Source organism: Spodoptera frugiperda, chromosome 27 (assembly GCF_023101765.2).
Source record: "Spodoptera frugiperda isolate SF20-4 chromosome 27, AGI-APGP_CSIRO_Sfru_2.0, whole genome shotgun sequence".
Taxonomy (NCBI): domain Eukaryota; kingdom Metazoa; phylum Arthropoda; class Insecta; order Lepidoptera; family Noctuidae; genus Spodoptera; species Spodoptera frugiperda.
Genome location: NC_064238.1, coordinates 12,326,143 through 12,345,111, shown reverse-complemented (window position 1 = coordinate 12,345,111; position 18,969 = coordinate 12,326,143). Strand labels below are relative to the sequence as shown.

Below are 18,969 nucleotides of genomic sequence, written 5' to 3'. Positions count from 1 at the left end.
TTAATAGATCAATTAACTTTACTAACTCATCACACACATTATAATGTAAGTAGGTACAATTATTGTTATTTCTGGAGTCGGTGTCAGCCAACTAAGATAGGTTTGTTATTTACATATTATCACAACAAAACATTACTTACAGTTTTACACCAGTTGTAAGTAGGTACTTAACCACCACTCCGCCCGTGCCGTGCTAGTTGTTGGCGTTTCCTAGGCTGACACCGACTCCAAAAATAACAATAATTGTACCTACTTACATTATAATGTGTGTGATGAGTTAGTAAAGTTAATTGATCTATTAAGTTGTTGAAAAATACGCAATTATTTCTTTTACTTTTTAGTGCATATTAATTTGTTTTGGAATATTTATTTTTTGAAGTCGGTTTTTTTTTGTTAAAATTGTTTTTTATTTCTTGATTTTTAGTGAATAACTTATTTGAGTATGGGTCGACCTATTAAACGCGCTGCTCATACGAGACAGCGCCGTTTAAATGAATAATATTAATATCTATCCATATTGACGCATAATTATATTATTTTCAAATGTATATTAACCTGATACCCTTACTTATGATCTGCTGAGCCGACAGCTAACAGTAACCTGTTCATAAGCTACATACATAGTCAGTTGTCAAACACACAAACAGATTAGATACCCACATAGGTATACAGAGTCATGTAACTCAGACAGCACATCAAGCTACCCATCATTCTATACCAGATGTGCTACTATCTGTCCTGAATTTTATGGCTACTGAGAAAGATAAGCTAGTATGCATCACTTCAACGTAAACGCAGAGCTCATTCTGCTTATTTTTAAGGAGTTCCCTGGATTATCTTCCACATTTATGGTCAGACTTTAAAAACAATTATATGGAACCACACTGCTATCGTACTCTTTCAAACACAAAAAGAATTTCTCAAATCGGACTATAACTGCCAGAGATATGCATTTGTCAAACACAAACAGATTAGGTACCTACATACACATGTAAATCAGACAGCACATCAAGCTACCCATCATTCTATACCAGATATGCTACTATCTGTCCTGAATTTTATGGTTACTCAGAAAGATAAGCTAATATACATCACTTAAACTCAAACGCAGAGCACATTCTGTTCATTTTTGAGGAGTTCCCTGGATTATCTTCCACATTTATGGCCAGACTTTAAAAAAAATTATATGGGACCACACTGACATCGTACTCTTTCAAACACAAAAAGAATTTCTCAAATCGGTCTATAACTGCCGGAGATATCGATTAACATACATAAAAAAAAAATACGGTCGAATTGAGAACCTCCTCCTTTTTTTGAAGTCGGTTAAAAAGTGGGTGTACATTGTGTATCAGCATTACGCGCCGTAATGTGCACCTCTGCCTACCTATAAAGGATATACATCAAGACAATAAAACTCAACCTTACGAATATAATAAAATATTTTATTAAGCATTTACAAAGCCTCTAAAGAGAGCTACTCGTACCATAACATTTTACCTAAATTTAAAATAAATTAATGTATATTAGAAGTACTTTTGTTAATTTGCTTTCAGTTTCCTCTGAGCTATAGTTTCTTCATCGTCGAGACACTGGCCGTACCTTACTTCCATGCATTTGCTTCCCTGGAAATAAAAGAAATCAATATTATAATAGATACGTGAATTTTACAAAACTGATCACAATTTTAGAGAGTTTGGAGAACAATCTATCTGTATCTCTAATCTTTTCAATATTTAACATAATATATAATTTAACAATATATTATAAATGTCAATTATCCTGCCCCTAGCACGCGGCTATAAATAAAAAAAAAAGATAAGTCTACACTAATGGCAATAGCCTCACCACCTATTACATGGGACTTACTACATAAATCGTGAAATATGGGTGTACATTGTACAGTGGCATTACGTGCCATAATGTGCACCTCTGTTTACCCCTTCAGGGATTAAATGCGTGAGGATATGTAGGTATGTATGTATATCTACACTAAATAAGGAAGAGCAATAGTGTGAATAGAACGAATAAATCATGCATGTTCACTGTCGCTGCAATACGACACGGAAATATCTGTTGGATATATGGGACTTGATTAACTTAAATGGTATGTTAAACTTTAGTCAAATCAAGAGTCAAGTTTGTAGTATGTATGTAGAATATATGCTTAATTTCAAATACACATGTTAATGACAAAAATGATGAAAATTTTTACCCTTATCAGTTAAACACAGACATTTCGTAAACATTTTTCAATGTTTTATGACAATAGGTGCCAAAAGATATTAAACAAAGTAGTGTTAAAGAAACGGCCCTTTTAACAGAATGCGAAAAATTTAATGTTGAATATTTTCCATTGTGTATCGTAATAGAAAAAAAATAAAGACTGTTTTTAAATGATTGAAGTGTGAACTGAGAGTTATATGTACACAAAAATTCAGATTTACTAAACATATTTTTGAACTGTTTTCAAAATATAAGCGAAGCAGTGTAATAAGTATTTTCTAATGGCTTCCTCGATTCATAACAATGAACATAGAATTTCTGGGAACCATTTTTAATTAAGAGCAGCCACTTAAGGCTATAAATTTATATTTTAAACGTTTATTCAGCCAAGAAGTACCTATTCATGAACCTGGTCTTGTGTGTAATTTAAATTTTAATATTATGTTAAGTAAATTCGTGAAATTATTACATTATTAGGGTACTTTTTCACCAGAAATGTGCTATGCTCCATTGCTGTGGATGTATTTGGCCTCCACAAGTTATATTCATTGGTACACATTGCTTAGCACGGGTGGACGGAACTCAGTTAAGCTTTGTTTTTTATAGGGATAGATGCGTGCTATGGATGTGCGCCACGGATGCGTGCTATGGATGTGTGCAATGGATGACTTGCTTACTGTCGGTACATTGCATATTCGAGCTGCGTATCTTCCTCGCATAGCTAAAGAGCTTATCATGAGTGGAAATAGTCACATCTTCTTAGCATAGCTACATAGCACCCTTATTTTTCCACTTTAAAGTCAATGTAATCTTGATTCAAGAAGCTCTTAAAAATTATTTTTTTCAGAAATTCGGGCTTGTATTGCTAAATATTTCTTTTGTCGTTTTGATTATCAAAATAATTAAAATTAAACAAATCGTTGAAATTACTTTTTTTATGAGTTTTAAGCAAAGAACATTAAAGAACACATAATCACATGGTAATAGTGTAGCGTCTAATAAACTTTGGTTATTAGGTAACTGTAGGTTATTAAACTAACCATTTGAAAACATAAGCCATATTATAACTACAACTCAGAATAATGTATTTCCACGTTAATATGTTTAATGTTTTTAACATCTACGTAAAAGGTAGCCCTTTCACTGCCCTTCTACTTCTATATGGGTATGATCATAACTCATAGTGAAAAAGGCATTTTCCGGTACTATCATTTGAGAATCACACATTTTACTTTTAATATTATGTTATGATATTATCTTAATGCTCCTTATCACTGATGTTTCTTTAGTAATAGCAAGATATTTGCTCGCAACTGTAGTTTGTTGTATCATAATCGTTCTTTATACTAGTTTCTACACTTTAATGAACACGATTAACGTTTAACATTAACGTATATGATAATGAGCCCTATTCATAATATGTTTATGGATCAAATTTTATTATTCATTGACCGAAACGAAACGAATCTTAAACAACTCTCTGAATAATCTTCCTACACCTGTTTCGCGGAATTTTGTTCGTATATTTTACTACTTTATATTGTCTTTGATTTATAAATCATACCATATTTCCTGGAAGAACTAACTCAATTGTTTCAAATAAACAAACTCATTACGCTTAAATAACTCATGTTCAGTCAAAATTTATTCAGTATCTACTTTCTAAGTTATCACCGAGCGTATTTAAAGGTAAAAAGTTAAATATAAAATGGATCACATTACAATAATAACTGATCAGAGAAAAGTAACCATTAGGCACCAGCTACAAAACGCTTGCATAATAAAACAAACATCAATTTCCGAGATCACCTCTCAAAAACGTATTGACACAAAATGGCCGACTGACACAAAAACAGAACGAAACGGAACTTTCCTCACAGTCAAGACAAGACTCTTCACACTTAGGTAGTATTGACAATACTTTCAACTTCCCCCTACTTAGTGACTTAAGAAAGTAAAATGATCCATGACATAACTGCAGACTGTATAGCCGGTCGCGTTGACTTTCACTCGGAAGTTTACGTAACTGTTCACGTAACTATAAACTATAACTTCTCATTAATCTTTGGTATGAATTTATTTATTATTCGTGAAATTTCGTTTCGTTACTATTGTCCGATTTGAAGGGCTTATTTGGGATGATTGCGTAAGATTTGTGAGTAATTTTGTAGAGGTAAACTTATGTGATATAATATGCGTTTGAATGACCAGTAAAGTTTGAGTGGGTTAGATGATAATATCTTATACAACGGTCTTACATGTTAGCCCTTTAATCTGTATACAAACTTTTAACCACAACAAGTGTGGGAAAGCCATTTTTCGGCACGAAAAGTAGTGAAACAATGCTTGCGTTTTCTACGTGAGGTTACAGGACGCCCAATTAGGTACCCCCCTTCCCAATCCCCGATTCCCCAACAACCCTTAAAAACATAACCCCTAAAAGGCCGACAACACACTTGTAACACCTCTGGTGTTCTGGGTGTCCATGGGCGACGGTGAGTGCTAACCATCAGGATATCTGTTTGCTTGTTGGTAAACACTGCTGCGCTCAATTTGTTACTTAAAAATGATCTTTTTAAGTCGATATTTAACAAAGATTGAGTCAACTAAAAGGTACTATTTATTACTCCAAATCGCCAAACAATTAATAGGTATTAAATAAAATCTTTGTAAACTCAACTAACCTTAGCAATATACGCCTTCATGTAGAAGTTTCCGAAGAGGATGATGAAGGAAATCATGTAGATGATGAGGACGTAGTGCATCCACAGCGGGAACTCGCAGCCGGTCCTGATGCCGTTGATACCGAGGAGCAGGGCACAGGTGAACTGGATCTGAAATTATGAGAGATTTTATTAGTTGGAGACAAACATAATTACAAGTCTTTCATGAAATATACTTAATCAATTATTATGTGTTTCGGCTTACTAACGTAATAATTTCATATTACGACGTATTCTCTAGCATGCCTCTAGCATGAAACCAGTCAAGTTCCTCGTCAAATAATTAAAGCAAATTATAACGCGTAAGCCAAAAAACATAACAATTAATAAGTATTTTATTCCCTAAGGTTAAAGTAGCGGTGATCTGCACATTAGATACGTATGACTGGTAACTTTTGTTATTAAACGAAACACCATTTTTGCCAGTTTTGTTATAAGTCCCAATTAATGATGTAACAGGGACAGAGAATTACCGAAAAACGGAAAAAAAGCCATTAGTACATTTTCCGATACGGGAAAGCCTATTTATGGCTACCCGTTTCACAAAGGGTCATTATAAAAAAAAAAATCAATAACCACCAAGATTATAAGTCCAATAGCTTCAAGGACATAATATAGCAAAAAATGGTGTGGTATTTTTTTTTACTGTGGTGTTACGTATTAAGTGCCTCCTTAGCAACCTGGATATAGGAATATCGGTTTGTACAACAATACAAATTCAATACATTATACGAAACACATTATTGTAGTACTTTCGATATAAGAAACGAGATTGTCCTTTTTTGCGAACATTATTGTATTGCTTCTAGAATATTTTATGAGTTTACCGGAGTGTTTGACTTTTTTGGTAAATATTTCGGAAATATCCTAGTTTTGTGTAGGACTTATAAGGATATTATTCTAGAATTTAATAATAGGTACTTTGTAGAAAGAAATGGCGTGAAAACCCTTAGTGGTCACGATAATACTTTCTATAACTATCAATATTGGTCCTTATGGCTCTTATTTTTTATTTATTAGGCATAGGCAGTTAAACGCCTTAATAGGATTGGACAGATAAGGCTGTTTTTTCTATAATAAGTAGGTTGTGTAGTCTTAAAAACTAATAAATTTTTGTATTTTTTCATATTAATAGGAAACATGCTTCTTACTGTATATAAATTAGGTATATACCAGTATGTATTAGGTATCTCGAGGTTTGAACAGAATATACTAAACTTTTTTTTTAAAATCGTTGGCCCATATAAAATTTTGCTTCCGTGTCGTGGGTGAGTTTACAAACATACAAGTTCACATACACTTGACACCCAAACCCGAAACATAAATGATAAATGATAAATGATATTTATTTTGCAAATAGGTTATAAAATAACACTTTTACACGTCAATCTCTTAAATAACTAGATGAGGACTATAAATTCGTATATCACGCACAGAATTGCTCTGTACGGGAATTTTACCCGCTACACGTTACGCAGAAGACGATCAACTATGCTGACTCATAATTTTTAATGATGCAACTTTATTTAAACTGTAAATACATTATTTGCCGGAACTAACGTAACTCAAATAAGCATAAAGTTTGAAATAAGTAATTATCATGCTGTCTAATTATTATTACGTCACAAAAAGTATTTCATAACATTGAAAGAAAACAAAGGCTTTGTGAACACGCGATGGCATACTATGGCGTGTTTCGGTAAATAACTTGTGTATAAATATGTATATGGAGTTAAAATATTGATCGTTAATAAACGTATTATATTTAGGCATGGAATAAATTATATTAAATAACAGAGATCATGAATTAATCTCGTTGTTATTAACTGACATACACAGAGACATTTAATTTATTAGTCAAATTATTCCTTAGTAACGATTTCGTTCTAAAAACGATTGCTAAAGACTCACAGTCAAAGCAAAATTATTTATTTCAAATAGACCAGAAAGACACTTTTAAACGTCAAAGCAAACATAATAATATTAAAAATGTCTGTCTGTCGGTCAGTCCTTTAGTAAAGCTATTTGCTCGTTCCAAAGTGTAGATTCCTTTAGAGACGAACAAGCAAGAAACTCTATAGGTTAGTTTTTCTTTTTCAATCAGTCCAGAAGAGAAATGTTATATGGCAAAGTTTTTTTTAAATAATAACCTTATAATATGATGATTTTTTTACACCAACTAGAATTAGTCAGGTGCAGTATTTACCTACGTCCATACCTAGTACCTTTCTTTTCTTAGAGTCACACTGTTTCGTTAGCAACGAAAGTAGTAAGCGAGTAATTTATCTTGTTTTACTTGGAGTAGTTAAATATTTAAACAGAAAGGATACCGTATGTTACGAGATATGTTTCTAAGTAATAAGGTATACGCTCCTCGTAAATCAACAAAGTAAGGCTATGTTTAAACTGCGCAGCTTGCTTTTGTTTTCACAAAAGTTTCATTTTTTAGGAAAGCAAAGCGCCTGCTTATTTGCATAATGTGTTTATGTGCCTACTTTTTTTTGAGTGTGGAAATAATCCAATTACTTCTCCCGCCTTGTGTGAGACGAGAGAGTGTCAGACTTTTACTGATTAAAAACCCCGTTCCTACTCCTGCTCCTCAAGCCCGAGCTCCGTTAGATCTGCCTACTTAAAGTCATAGTCTCTTTTTTAACCGACTTACCAAAAAGGTTCTCAATTAGGCCGGTATGTCTTATTGTTGCTTTTCTCCTTTTTCATTTAATGTTCTATAGGAATAAATAACGAACTATTCGCTATTTACAATAATATACATATTAAAGCTTACATACTAGACCATGGCAAATATTATACCCACTACGCGTTCCGCAAATTACTTTTAGTTATTTTAACCAGAACGATACAAACATAATAAAACATTTCAAATATTTAAAACAAATGAATCTGAAATAACACATTGTATCATCGAAAAGCACCCGATATTACATCGGAATTTGTTAATAACAGTACCCCATATCATTAATCATTCCGATTCAGACATTATTGTTATTTGTGCTACTAAATATTTGGTTACGATTCTCAATGGAGCATTCACATAACAAAATTTATATGTCAGGGGAGGATAAGCCTCCGTATATGCAAATTTTCCTCCTGGAAATGCAAAAGCGTAACTTTTATACATTTTCCTAAACTAAAAACCATTAATATCATAGCGGATAATCTATTTGAAAATTGGCAAAATTCCTCTCTACGTTGAATTTCAAAGAATTTTGTAACAAATACCTATGGACAGTTTTGTAGAAATCCTCTAGCGCGATATTCAGTCGTATTTTATATACGCTTTTGTTTGTTGTATCATATACTAAACTGCCAAATGGTCAGGTATATAACAGTTTTCTCTGGAAGCCAATTTTAGTTGAAAAATACTAGTTGGAATTATTTTTTGGTACCTATTGAATAGTTTTCGATTTCATTAAAGAAATATGGGAGAGCCATGCTTGGACACGAATGGGCCGGCTTGACCGGAGTGATACCATGGCCTCATAGAAAATCGACGTGAAACAACGCCTTGTGTTTCTTTATGTGAGGAAGGTTACCGGACACCCAATTACCCCTTCCCAATCCCCGATTCCCCAACAATCCTTAAATTCCTAACCCCAAAAAGCCAGTAACGCGCTTTGTAACGCCTCTGGTGTTTTAAGTGTCCATGAGTGACGGTTATTGCTTGCCATCAGATGATCCGTCTACTCGTTTACCGGCTTAATCCATAAAAAATCTGTCTACTAAACAACTTGAATAATATTGGTGAGAGTAATTGCATTACCTTGCAATATACACTCCAACTCCAAATTTTCCAAAAGGCACGTTTATCATGTTGAAAAAAAAATCTATTTTTTCCTTATTCCTTACATACATGTGCTGCCAACCGAATCTGAACTCTAACCTAAGCCTAATAAAGTGCTAAATCGGTAGTGAACTTACCAGCTGCAATACAGTCAGGTATTTCTTCCACCAGAGGTATTTGCTGACGGCTGGGCCGAACACGGAGAGTCCGTAGTACGTGTACATGAGCACGTGGATGCCACTGTTCACCATAGCGGGCAGGAAAGCTGGAAAGGAAATTCTTTGTTAATAAAACTGAAAGTAATGTACCTATTTTGAAGTAAAAGTAAGTTTTTATACAGCTTTATTTTTCGTGATCTGTTTGTTTGTTTGGGTCAAGTTTAGTAATTGGCGTGTAACCCCCTTCGTAAGGTCCGATCAATCTATTATTTGGTACAATCTTTTAATCTTGATGGCCATACAATGTAAGCAATTAAGCACATTAAAAACGTTTAGTATAAAATATTTTTATGTATATTATTTTATTGTTGGAAATGATCGGTTAACAAGAATACACCTCCTGTAACCTGATTATTGCACTGTAGATATGTCGTGAAAAAATGAGCATGGTTGAGATTCATCATTTAGCGAGATTGACATCAATCTCATGGTGAATTTTTGAAGAAAAATGATTACTATTTGAATGCAAAGACACAAGAGATGTATGCATGATAACATATCTTATCAAAAATAAGGCATTAATAAAAGTGCCAATTAAATTAGCTTAAAACTGTTAAGAAATTAGAGGATTGAATATTTCTTTTTATCTTATTTGTATAAAAATATGCACTGATTACTCTACACTTAACAAGCTACGGGTCTTTTATCATCGATAAACTTCAAAGAATAAATTCGTTTCGCAAGTAAATGTAATGAAAGCCGGCTCACTGTATCAAACTTATTTACGCAAATCTAGTCTTTACATCTTAGCCCTAACACATGCTAATAAATTAGATCTCAATCGATTCGTTGAAGTCTAGATGTTAGGATTAGAGAATTTTATTTCGAAAAGTGAAAATACATTGAGCCAATCACAATTTAAAATGTGATAAAACTTCTTTTAAAAAGGGAACCGCTTTAAGTTTTCTTTACTGCCTCTATTATTTATTTAAGTTGTGAAATATCCCGAAAACTTTCTCCTAAGTCTGAAAAATTGCGCTGAAAACCGCAATAAAATCGGTTCAGCCAAACGCGAGGTAATTGCGCAAAAACACACATACATACATACAGGTCAAACTGTGAACCTCCTTTTTTGAAGTCGTTTAAAAAGGGCTGATTAAAAGAAAAAAGAAATAAGATAAAAATGCCGACTGTGCAAATATTTTGATCTTGGTTGTAGAAAACTATGTCTATTTACTTTTATCGTCTATCTATTTATATAAAAGTAAAAGTATGTTGAAAAACTGGGCTCACAATGACCAAAAAAGCAAAAAGTTTCCTAGAATTTCAATGAAACTGTTTATATAGAATTGTTTGTAGCACTCTGTATCAATAGTAACTGATTAAATAGAGAAAATACGATTGAAATAACGATTCTTCTAGGAAAAAGCACAATGTAACTGAATTTATCAGAATTCGTGTATTTGTCTACATAACATTTACCAAAATATTAATAGTTGTAATTTCTACGTCTTTTTTGGAATATAATCTTATATATAAAATTCTCGTGTCACAAAGTTAGTCTCCAAACTCCTCCGAAACGGCTCGACCGATTCCTCTGAAATTTGGTAAGCATATTGAGTAGGTCTGAGAATCGGCTAACATCTATTTTTCACACCCCTAAATAATAAGGGTGGTCCACCCCTCAAATTTGTTTTTTCATTTTTTCGACAATTTTTTTTTTATTTCTTTTTTTATGATACGATATTCAAAAATACATACAACCCTAAGTTTTTGCCCTTCTATCACCAACCCCTATTTTTTATTAATCATTTTAGTAATTTAATTAATTTTTAAAATTTTCCGCGCTTTTACTCTGGATACTCATTGGCCAGACTATATCGGTGTAACTACCCAGTGAACAACGCGGAGTGGGGATGAGACCGAAGCCGGTCTCCTGTTTCTCTCACTCCCTCCACAGTTGTCGGCCATCATTAATGTTTATGTGTGTTTATGCATCAAACTTAGTAGTGACGTTTACTGTCAGTGTATCTCTCATTATTAATTATAAATAATACTAATAATAACTCTCTTAAATTAATTATACAATTAATTAATTAATAGTAAATTAATAATATAAGATAAGATAATAATATCTGTTATTATTAATTATAACCTAAAAATATTCAACACGTGTCAGGGGTCCCTACCAACAACGACTTTTGTGTTGTTGTAAGTATATTTATTTTTATACTCAAATTATTGTTAATAACAATATAATTACGATGTTTTTCATTCTTAAGTAATTTTGTTAGTTCTAATTATGTGTATTTTGTACAGCGAACAATGCCACGAAAACGCAAAGGCGCTGATTTGAGCCGTAATACAAGTAAAACCAGAAGCAAGAGAAATTTCAGATCCGAAAGATCCACCCCTCAAATTTGTTTTTTCATTTTTTCGACAATTTTTTTTTTATTTCTTTTTTTATGATACGATATTCAAAAATACATACAACCCTAAGTTTTTGCCCTTCTATCACCAACCCCTATTTTTTATTAATCATTTTAGTAATTTAATTAATTTTTAAAATTTTCCGCGCTTTTACTCTGGATACTCATTGGCCAGACTATATCGGTGTAACTACCCAGTGAACAACGCGGAGTGGGGATGAGACCGAAGCCGGTCTCCTGTTTCTCTCACTCCCTCCACAGTTGTCGGCCATCATTAATGTTTATGTGTGTTTATGCATCAAACTTAGTAGTGACGTTTACTGTCAGTGTATCTCTCATTATTAATTATAAATAATACTAATAATAACTCTCTTAAATTAATTATACAATTAATTAATTAATAGTAAATTAATAATATAAGATAAGATAATAATATCTGTTATTATTAATTATAACCTAAAAATATTCAACACGTGTCAGGGGTCCCTACCAACAACGACTTTTGTGTTGTTGTAAGTATATTTATTTTTATACTCAAATTATTGTTAATAACAATATAATTACGATGTTTTTCATTCTTAAGTAATTTTGTTAGTTCTAATTATGTGTATTTTGTACAGCGAACAATGCCACGAAAACGCAAAGGCGCTGATTTGAGCCGTAATACAAGTAAAACCAGAAGCAAGAGAAATTTCAGATCCGAAAGATCTGAAGAAGAAATCCAGCAAGAAACTACTGATGCACGTGTAAGCATGGCGCGATTGCGTCAAGAACAATCTGAAGATACACGAGCTGAACGCAATGAAGTGATAAGATTACAACAACGACAATCACGCCGATTCACAGCCAATAGACGCAGAACAAACGACCAGCAACGCCAACAGGTACACCGAGCATACAATTTGGTATACACGGTTATGCAGAAAATGTATGAGAGCTTTTTATTTTCAGTTGGAATTTCGTTTTTAACAATGCTACCAACCAGACGTACAAGCTTAGGCCGCAGAACTCGAAATACGGCAAGTCAAAGAAATATAAGAGCAAATCAAACTGATGAGCATCGCGAAGCGCGAAATGAACTTAAACTGAATCGATATTTCGATAGAAATGTTGTGTTTAATCCCCACAAAGCTGCATTCAGTTATAATGTGGCAATTGATTACAGTTCAGAGCAAATTGTTGCTATGTTGGACTAATGAACATTGTGTGTCCACATTGGGATTGGAATTAAAAAATTAAGCCTCTGGATTGTGTTGCGCCAGCGGCCAAGTCAAATTGACGCCATTGGTACCGCCACCAGAGCCACTACATTCATTGGTTCATTTTTGACTCATATCCAGCAGTACAATAATTGCTTTCAAATGACATCATTTGGGGCAACAAAAGTTATACGAGACAATTTTTTGCCTACTTTTAGCAAGTAAGTATAATGGCAAACGTTTTTTTTTAGTTTTAAAACCATGTAGCTGGTGCAAAATATGTCGAGTCAGTGATGTGTTTATTTTGTAAACAATAAATCAAATTACTAATAATAGTCTATAATCCGAAGACTTAATCAGCAACATTTATAACATGTTGTATTTTATAGTGGCATGAGCAAGATGTTCTTGGTAAAGCCTACTACCTAAAGCTGCCGTGGAAGGCTGTTTAATGTCGAGGTTAAAAGTAGTTTTAATTTGAAATGATGTAAAGTATTGTGGCAGTATTTTGCGAGCCACATGGTGGTACAATTTGCTATACAATTGCCTGTATACATATTTATATTCTTGCAGATTCAGGGATTCAAATATATCATCAAACAGGTTCCTTATTGCCAGTGCCTGTTGAAGACTATACATTTTTGCAAATATATTTTATGGACAATTCAGCAAGAGAAGTCGATCAGCGTTGCGCACACAACAACTCAGTAAAGAGATCCATTGTGATGAACAACTTCAAACATTTTTCCTTCAACACAATGAATTAGTTGCATTAGACCGATGCATTAGACATTCACAAATGCATTAGACCGCATGCCATCAGATAATCACAAAATTGTCATCAGAGCCGATAAGGCGCCTGCAGGACAGTGAAATGATTGAATCCTATGAAATAAATACTATTATGAAAATATATTTTGTTTTTTTTTTAATTAGTAAAGTCCTTTTCAGGTATAGTGAGATCAGGAAATTATGGATTCATTTTTATATGGAGGATATTTATAGATTCCAATTCAAATTGAATAGGGACTCATACATAACTCAGCTATACAAAATAAAGTAGAGCATCATTGCTACGCGAAAGCGGTACGAAGTTCGCTGGGTCAGCTAGTATTATATAATAATCAAAACATGGAGTAAAATATGTATTACAATGAATAGATCTGATAGCGGGTTATAGAGCTCTTTGAAAAATCTGAACCTGTTGAACTACGATCTGCAACCCACTTGCCAAAAGTATGGTAAATATCTTACGTCGAAGAGAGTTTAGTAACGTCACGCCTTTTAACCCCGAAGGGGTAGGCAGGGTTGCATATTACGGCGCACGATGTCACTGTACAATGTACCATCCACTTTTCACTATTTGTGTTATAACTACCATGAAAGGAGGTGCACCAATTGCCCAAATACCGGGCACAATGGGCATTGTTCAAAAAAATTACCTTGTGTTTTTATTGATTTTTTTGATAATATAGACCATTTAAAGAAACTAATTTGAATATTTTGATAAAAGGATCAGAAACCACCTCAAAAATATTTTTTTAAGATTTTCCACTTTTTGATATGGGTGACGTCATCTTATGGACAGAACGATAGTATCTGTGCCATAGTGTGGTTGCATTAAAAAAGTACAACTGTCAATAATAGCTGTCTGAATAGAACTGTCAATAAAAATAACCTTAATATAGGCTGTACACAATAAAACCTGTGATAAAACGTAATTTAACATATGATATGGACAATAATGGGACTGACAATATCAGAGGAGTATATTACTTCTGTGATACTTACATTAAAATGATCTTCGCGACAATACATAGTATAAACTTTGTAATATTTCGCACCAGCTTCTCGACACCACTTCTATCGTAAGTCTTCCCTATTGCGAACGAAGATTTTGTTTGGACTATTTTTACAATTACTGCTGCAACTTGGAACAAAGCACTTTCTGTATTCCATTTTCACTTTATGCAGAAAAAACTTGGAATTTGAAACTTTGTATTTTTTGTAAACAAAACCGAAACAAACTGACATGACTTTTATACTTGACAGTTGTCGGTTTGATTTAAAACTTTTTAATTTTTGAAACATGAGGCAACGATCCTAATGACGCAATTTTAAGGACAAGTAAGGTCAACCGTATTTTAACGAAATATCAATAAATAATAAATATTTAAAATTTTTAATTAGTCCATAATGATTAGTAAGTCTATTCCTCGAAATGGTTTTTCAATTACGAAATTTTATAAATTATGAACAATGCCCATTCCAGACTACGTATTTCTACTGAGAAATTTTAGCACAGTAGTGCTTATTTTATCTCTAAGCGTAACAAAACACTTTATGGTACGTATATCATAATTATTTTGAAAGTACCTGCTAAAGGCATATTCGTCACTGACGGCGTTCAAATCAAATTATGGAAGGAATTAATTCGTACTACAGGTTCAGTCGTCAAGTCCTTAACAAATATGCAGAACGTGTGCCCTTCGCTTTATTTGACATCTGTCACTGCTAATATTGGTATTAAAAATAAATATATTATGTACCTACTTATTAAGCAAATATTTTATTACGAGGAAATATTTCGTCCTCATTGTAAAATGTATGTCATCATTGAATCAATACCTTTTTTCTGTAATTAGATGACAAATAATTATGGTTACGTGATCAAAGACAATCGCCTATATGATTATTTGTTAGTATTCTTTTGATATAGGCTCTCACCACCATATTACATTGGGGCTTATAATATAAATTGTGCAAAGTTGGTGTACATTGTACAGTGGCATTACGTGCCATAGTGTGCACCTCTGCTTACCCCTTCGGGGATAAGATGCGTGACAATTATTCTTTTGAATTTATTCTTGTATACTAACACGAATCATAATTAAAGCATTACATGGATTATGGTGTACAGTTTTATATTTTCTATAGCTATCCCTGCGGCTTATTTTATGCTAAGAATAACCTTTTCTTTTGAGGGGGGGGGGGGAATCGTCCAATGTCTTCTCTCGCCTTGGGCGAGGCGCAAAGGAGTGTCAGACTCTTACTGACTGAAAACCACCCCGTTCCTAATCCTGCTTTTCGAACCGGAACCCCGGTAAACCCGCTAGGTAGTCCGCAGCTCCGGATGCTAAGAATAAACTGCTTAACGGAGTAACTTATTGGAGACTGGAGTTTTAAACTAAGTTAAAAATATTGAAATACACGTGCAAGAGCTGTACACGAGTATTTCAATAAGTATTCATTTCGAAAAGGGTCGTACGTTTTCACTTTCCTAATTTTCCCGTAAATAAATTAATACAATGTCTGTACGTTGACTGTCTAGCTGATTTGGTGTAAAGGTTAGAGCTTCAGGTTAAGTAGAGTATTACTTTTTTGATTTTCAAATTCAATCATAGTTTTATTTTTGGCAAAAAATTCTAAAGAATCATTATACTGACATTAGTTTACAATTATCGTCAGTCTTATCTTATACTAGCTTCTGCCAGTGCCTTCAGCCATGTTTCCGTGCGATAAAAAGTATTCTTTGATCCAAATCAGCACATACTCTGTCTATATCCTAAATTTCAATAAAATTTGTTTAGTAGTTTCAGCGTGATTTACGAACAAACTTACTTAAAAACTCTATAATATTAGTGCGATAACAATTGTACTCATAATATAAATGGTGAACTCTAAGTACAACTCATACAATCTTTCAGTACAGAACAAATGTAACATTACGTAGGAAATTCTACTCATCGTGCCTTTGACCCTTTTGTACTACAAACAGGAAAAATGTAACAGACGAGTAACAAAAGTAAATGAGACAGTAATCACGACTTGATACAGTTAATCCCTAGATTTATTTCAGTACCCCTGCTAATACCCTAAGTCGGTACACGCATTGTTTCACTCAAATTGAACATTTCTAACATTAATTTGTTTCGTTTCATTTGGTCTGTTTCTTTGTTTTGTTTTAACATTTGTTTTGTTTATGTATTTTATCTTTTACGTGAAATATGTTACATTTTGTTTGGACGGTTTCTAGGCTTACGTATTGCGAGTAATGGATGTCTCGCTCCTATGAGTGCCTTATCATCAAAACTATGCTATGCTACGTTGCTGTGCATGCGTTTGGCTTCTACCAATCATATTCATTGGACATGTAGCTTAGCACTAGTGGCAACGGACTCAGCTAAGCTATGTTTTAATATGCTTTATTTTTATACTGAAAGGTTGTGTGTATATATATCACATACTCGAACTGTGCATCTTCCTCGCACAGGGTATGTTCTTCGCACCGTTAATTTGTGGCATATTCATGAAGATGTGGTATCTTACTTGCACAGCTACATAGTTTAGTATCTGTACATAGCTTAGTACTTTGACACCAAAGTTGAATATATTTTTTATGGTATGTATGATTTTAATTCCCAAACGAAAAATCCACTTTAATTTATAATTTATACTATTTTCAATGCAATGCTTGTAATTTGAATAGATACGTATTAGATACAATGAGTGTTTCACAATTATTTAAACAGTAAAATACTAAGACAGGCTTAAAATTATTTGATGAATTGAATAATGAAAGTTTTCATACCTAATATCATTTCAAATAATATTTAATGCAAATTCATGCCATATTTTGAAATGAAAGTCATTGTAAAATATTTTATTGTTTTTAAATAATATAAGGCGGCATTGTAAAGGTATTTTTGAATGAAAATCAAAATTATTATTTTAAACCTTTATGATTTCAAATCTTGTTTGAATAAAATTGCACTACCATTTATTTTTGGAAAAGGATTTAGAATGCGTTGGTAATGATAGCGAGGCTTCAATTTTATTCTCATAATAATGTGCCTGGCAAAGTGCCAGATATTTTCACTTAGAATACATAACTTTTGGTGACATAAAAATTCATATTTGAGCATCAAACTCAGAACCTAACTTTGCACCTCAATGCTAGATTATGTTTTGGGGTTCCGCAGATTCCTGTGTCGTTAGTGCGTTTGTAAATACGTAATCTCTATATATAAAAAATCAATTTGCTGTTCGTTAGTCTCGCTAAAACTCAAGAACGGCTGAACCGATTTGGTAAATATCGTTTCATTATTTTTGGAAGTCCATGGAAAGTTGAAAAGGTAAGAAAAACAAATGTTTCAGGCGGTACAAAGTTTGGCGGGTCAGCTAATTTCACATAAAAAATTGTTCGTTCAGGCGTCAAACCCAAAACACATTCTGCAGCAACCCTTCACCCAACCACTACGCTAAAGTCAGTCAAAATAAGTAATTTGTAACAAATGAGGTTCGAAGTTTATCAAACTCAAACTTTTTACCAATAAATCATGATAAGTGCCAAAGTATTTTGAACTTTGTCTGGAAAAGAAAAAGGTTCATGTTATTGAAAGAATGTGGCGTCAAATTGCTTTTTTGTTGCGTAGGTAGGTAGGTTTTCTTCAGAGCTAGAATACATTATGCTACTACATTAAGCAGCTAACGTTTCCTAAGTAAAGTGTGGGCGAAACCGGTCGGAAAACGGTGCGTTTTGAGAACTAAATAAATATTAAGTTTAGCGGGTCATTTGGTTTGCAAGAAAATTACCTTTACTTTGAAGGAACCAATGTTTTCCTTCCATTTCACTTTTTAAACTTATCTTTTCTACTTTTTTAACTTTAAGGGAAATATTTTCTCAAGCTAGTTTTTTTTTGCGTTCTTGAGTTAGATTTACAAAGGCATTTTTGTTGAGTTATACTTTGGTTAGAATAGAGTAACACCAACTGACTTGTCGTTATCACCAATACCATTCTCCCAAAGATTATAAATAGAAATTTAATATATGCAATGTCACGCCTTTATCCCTGAAAGGGTAGGCATATTGGAGCGGAGGTGCACATTACGGCATGGAATGTGCACCTCCTCTGTGCAGTTATACAATGTACATCTACTTTTCACCATTTGTGTTATAAGTCCCATGGTATAGAGGGTTAACATATTTCTATATACTGGGCACAATTCCATACCCGGTGCCTCGGTTTATCCCCGAATGGGTAGGCAGAGGTGCACATTATGGCAAAAAAAAAAAAACTTATTGTTACACAAAACAATTCAAAATGCAGATCACTTTCAACTGCCCAATCTGTAAATCATTGGACAACTAAAATGATGACAATAAGAATCGTAAAGAGAGAATATACTTACTAGATCCACTAGGCACCCATTTGATTCCGATCCACCAGAAGCTGAACATGGTGGAGTGATGGTACACGTGCAGGAAGGTCAGCTGCTCGTCCTTCTTTCTTAGAATGAAGAAGAAAGTGTCACAGAACTCCAGAAGCTTCGAGAAGTAGTACCACCAGACGGCGTCTGCTATCTGCAAAGTAAAACAGATGTGGTTAATATTTTGTATTTAAAATAAAATATTCAGTAGCATTCAATCTT

The 18,969-nt window shown here is 33.4% G+C and overlaps 1 protein-coding gene and 1 long non-coding RNA gene across 4 annotated transcripts in view; one reads left to right on the top strand and one right to left on the bottom strand.

The window, feature by feature from the left end:
- Positions 1-1,424: 1,424 nt before the first annotated feature.
- LOC118263756 (elongation of very long chain fatty acids protein 4) overlaps positions 1,425-18,969 on the bottom strand; it is a 45,137-nt gene continuing 27,592 nt past the window's right edge. The window contains exons 4-7 of the mRNA XM_035575923.2: positions 18,730-18,901; positions 8,889-9,016; positions 4,911-5,060; positions 1,425-1,625 (exon numbers count right to left, since the gene is read on the bottom strand). Of these exons, the coding sequence (XP_035431816.1) occupies positions 1,542-1,625; positions 4,911-5,060; positions 8,889-9,016; positions 18,730-18,901 (534 nt within the window). The 3' untranslated portion in view covers positions 1,425-1,541. The remainder of the gene's footprint in view (positions 1,626-4,910; positions 5,061-8,888; positions 9,017-18,729; positions 18,902-18,969) is intronic.
- LOC126912611 (uncharacterized) lies at positions 10,410-13,450 on the top strand. 3 transcript variants are annotated; one of them, XR_007707308.1, is made up of 4 exons: positions 10,410-10,516; positions 11,959-12,222; positions 12,290-12,758; positions 13,111-13,450. It is a non-coding gene; the product is annotated as an uncharacterized LOC126912611 (long non-coding RNA). The 3 variants fall into 3 exon arrangements; XR_007707307.1 differs by lacking the exon at positions 10,410-10,516 and adding an exon at positions 10,883-11,120; XR_007707306.1 differs by lacking the exon at positions 10,410-10,516 and adding an exon at positions 11,614-11,850.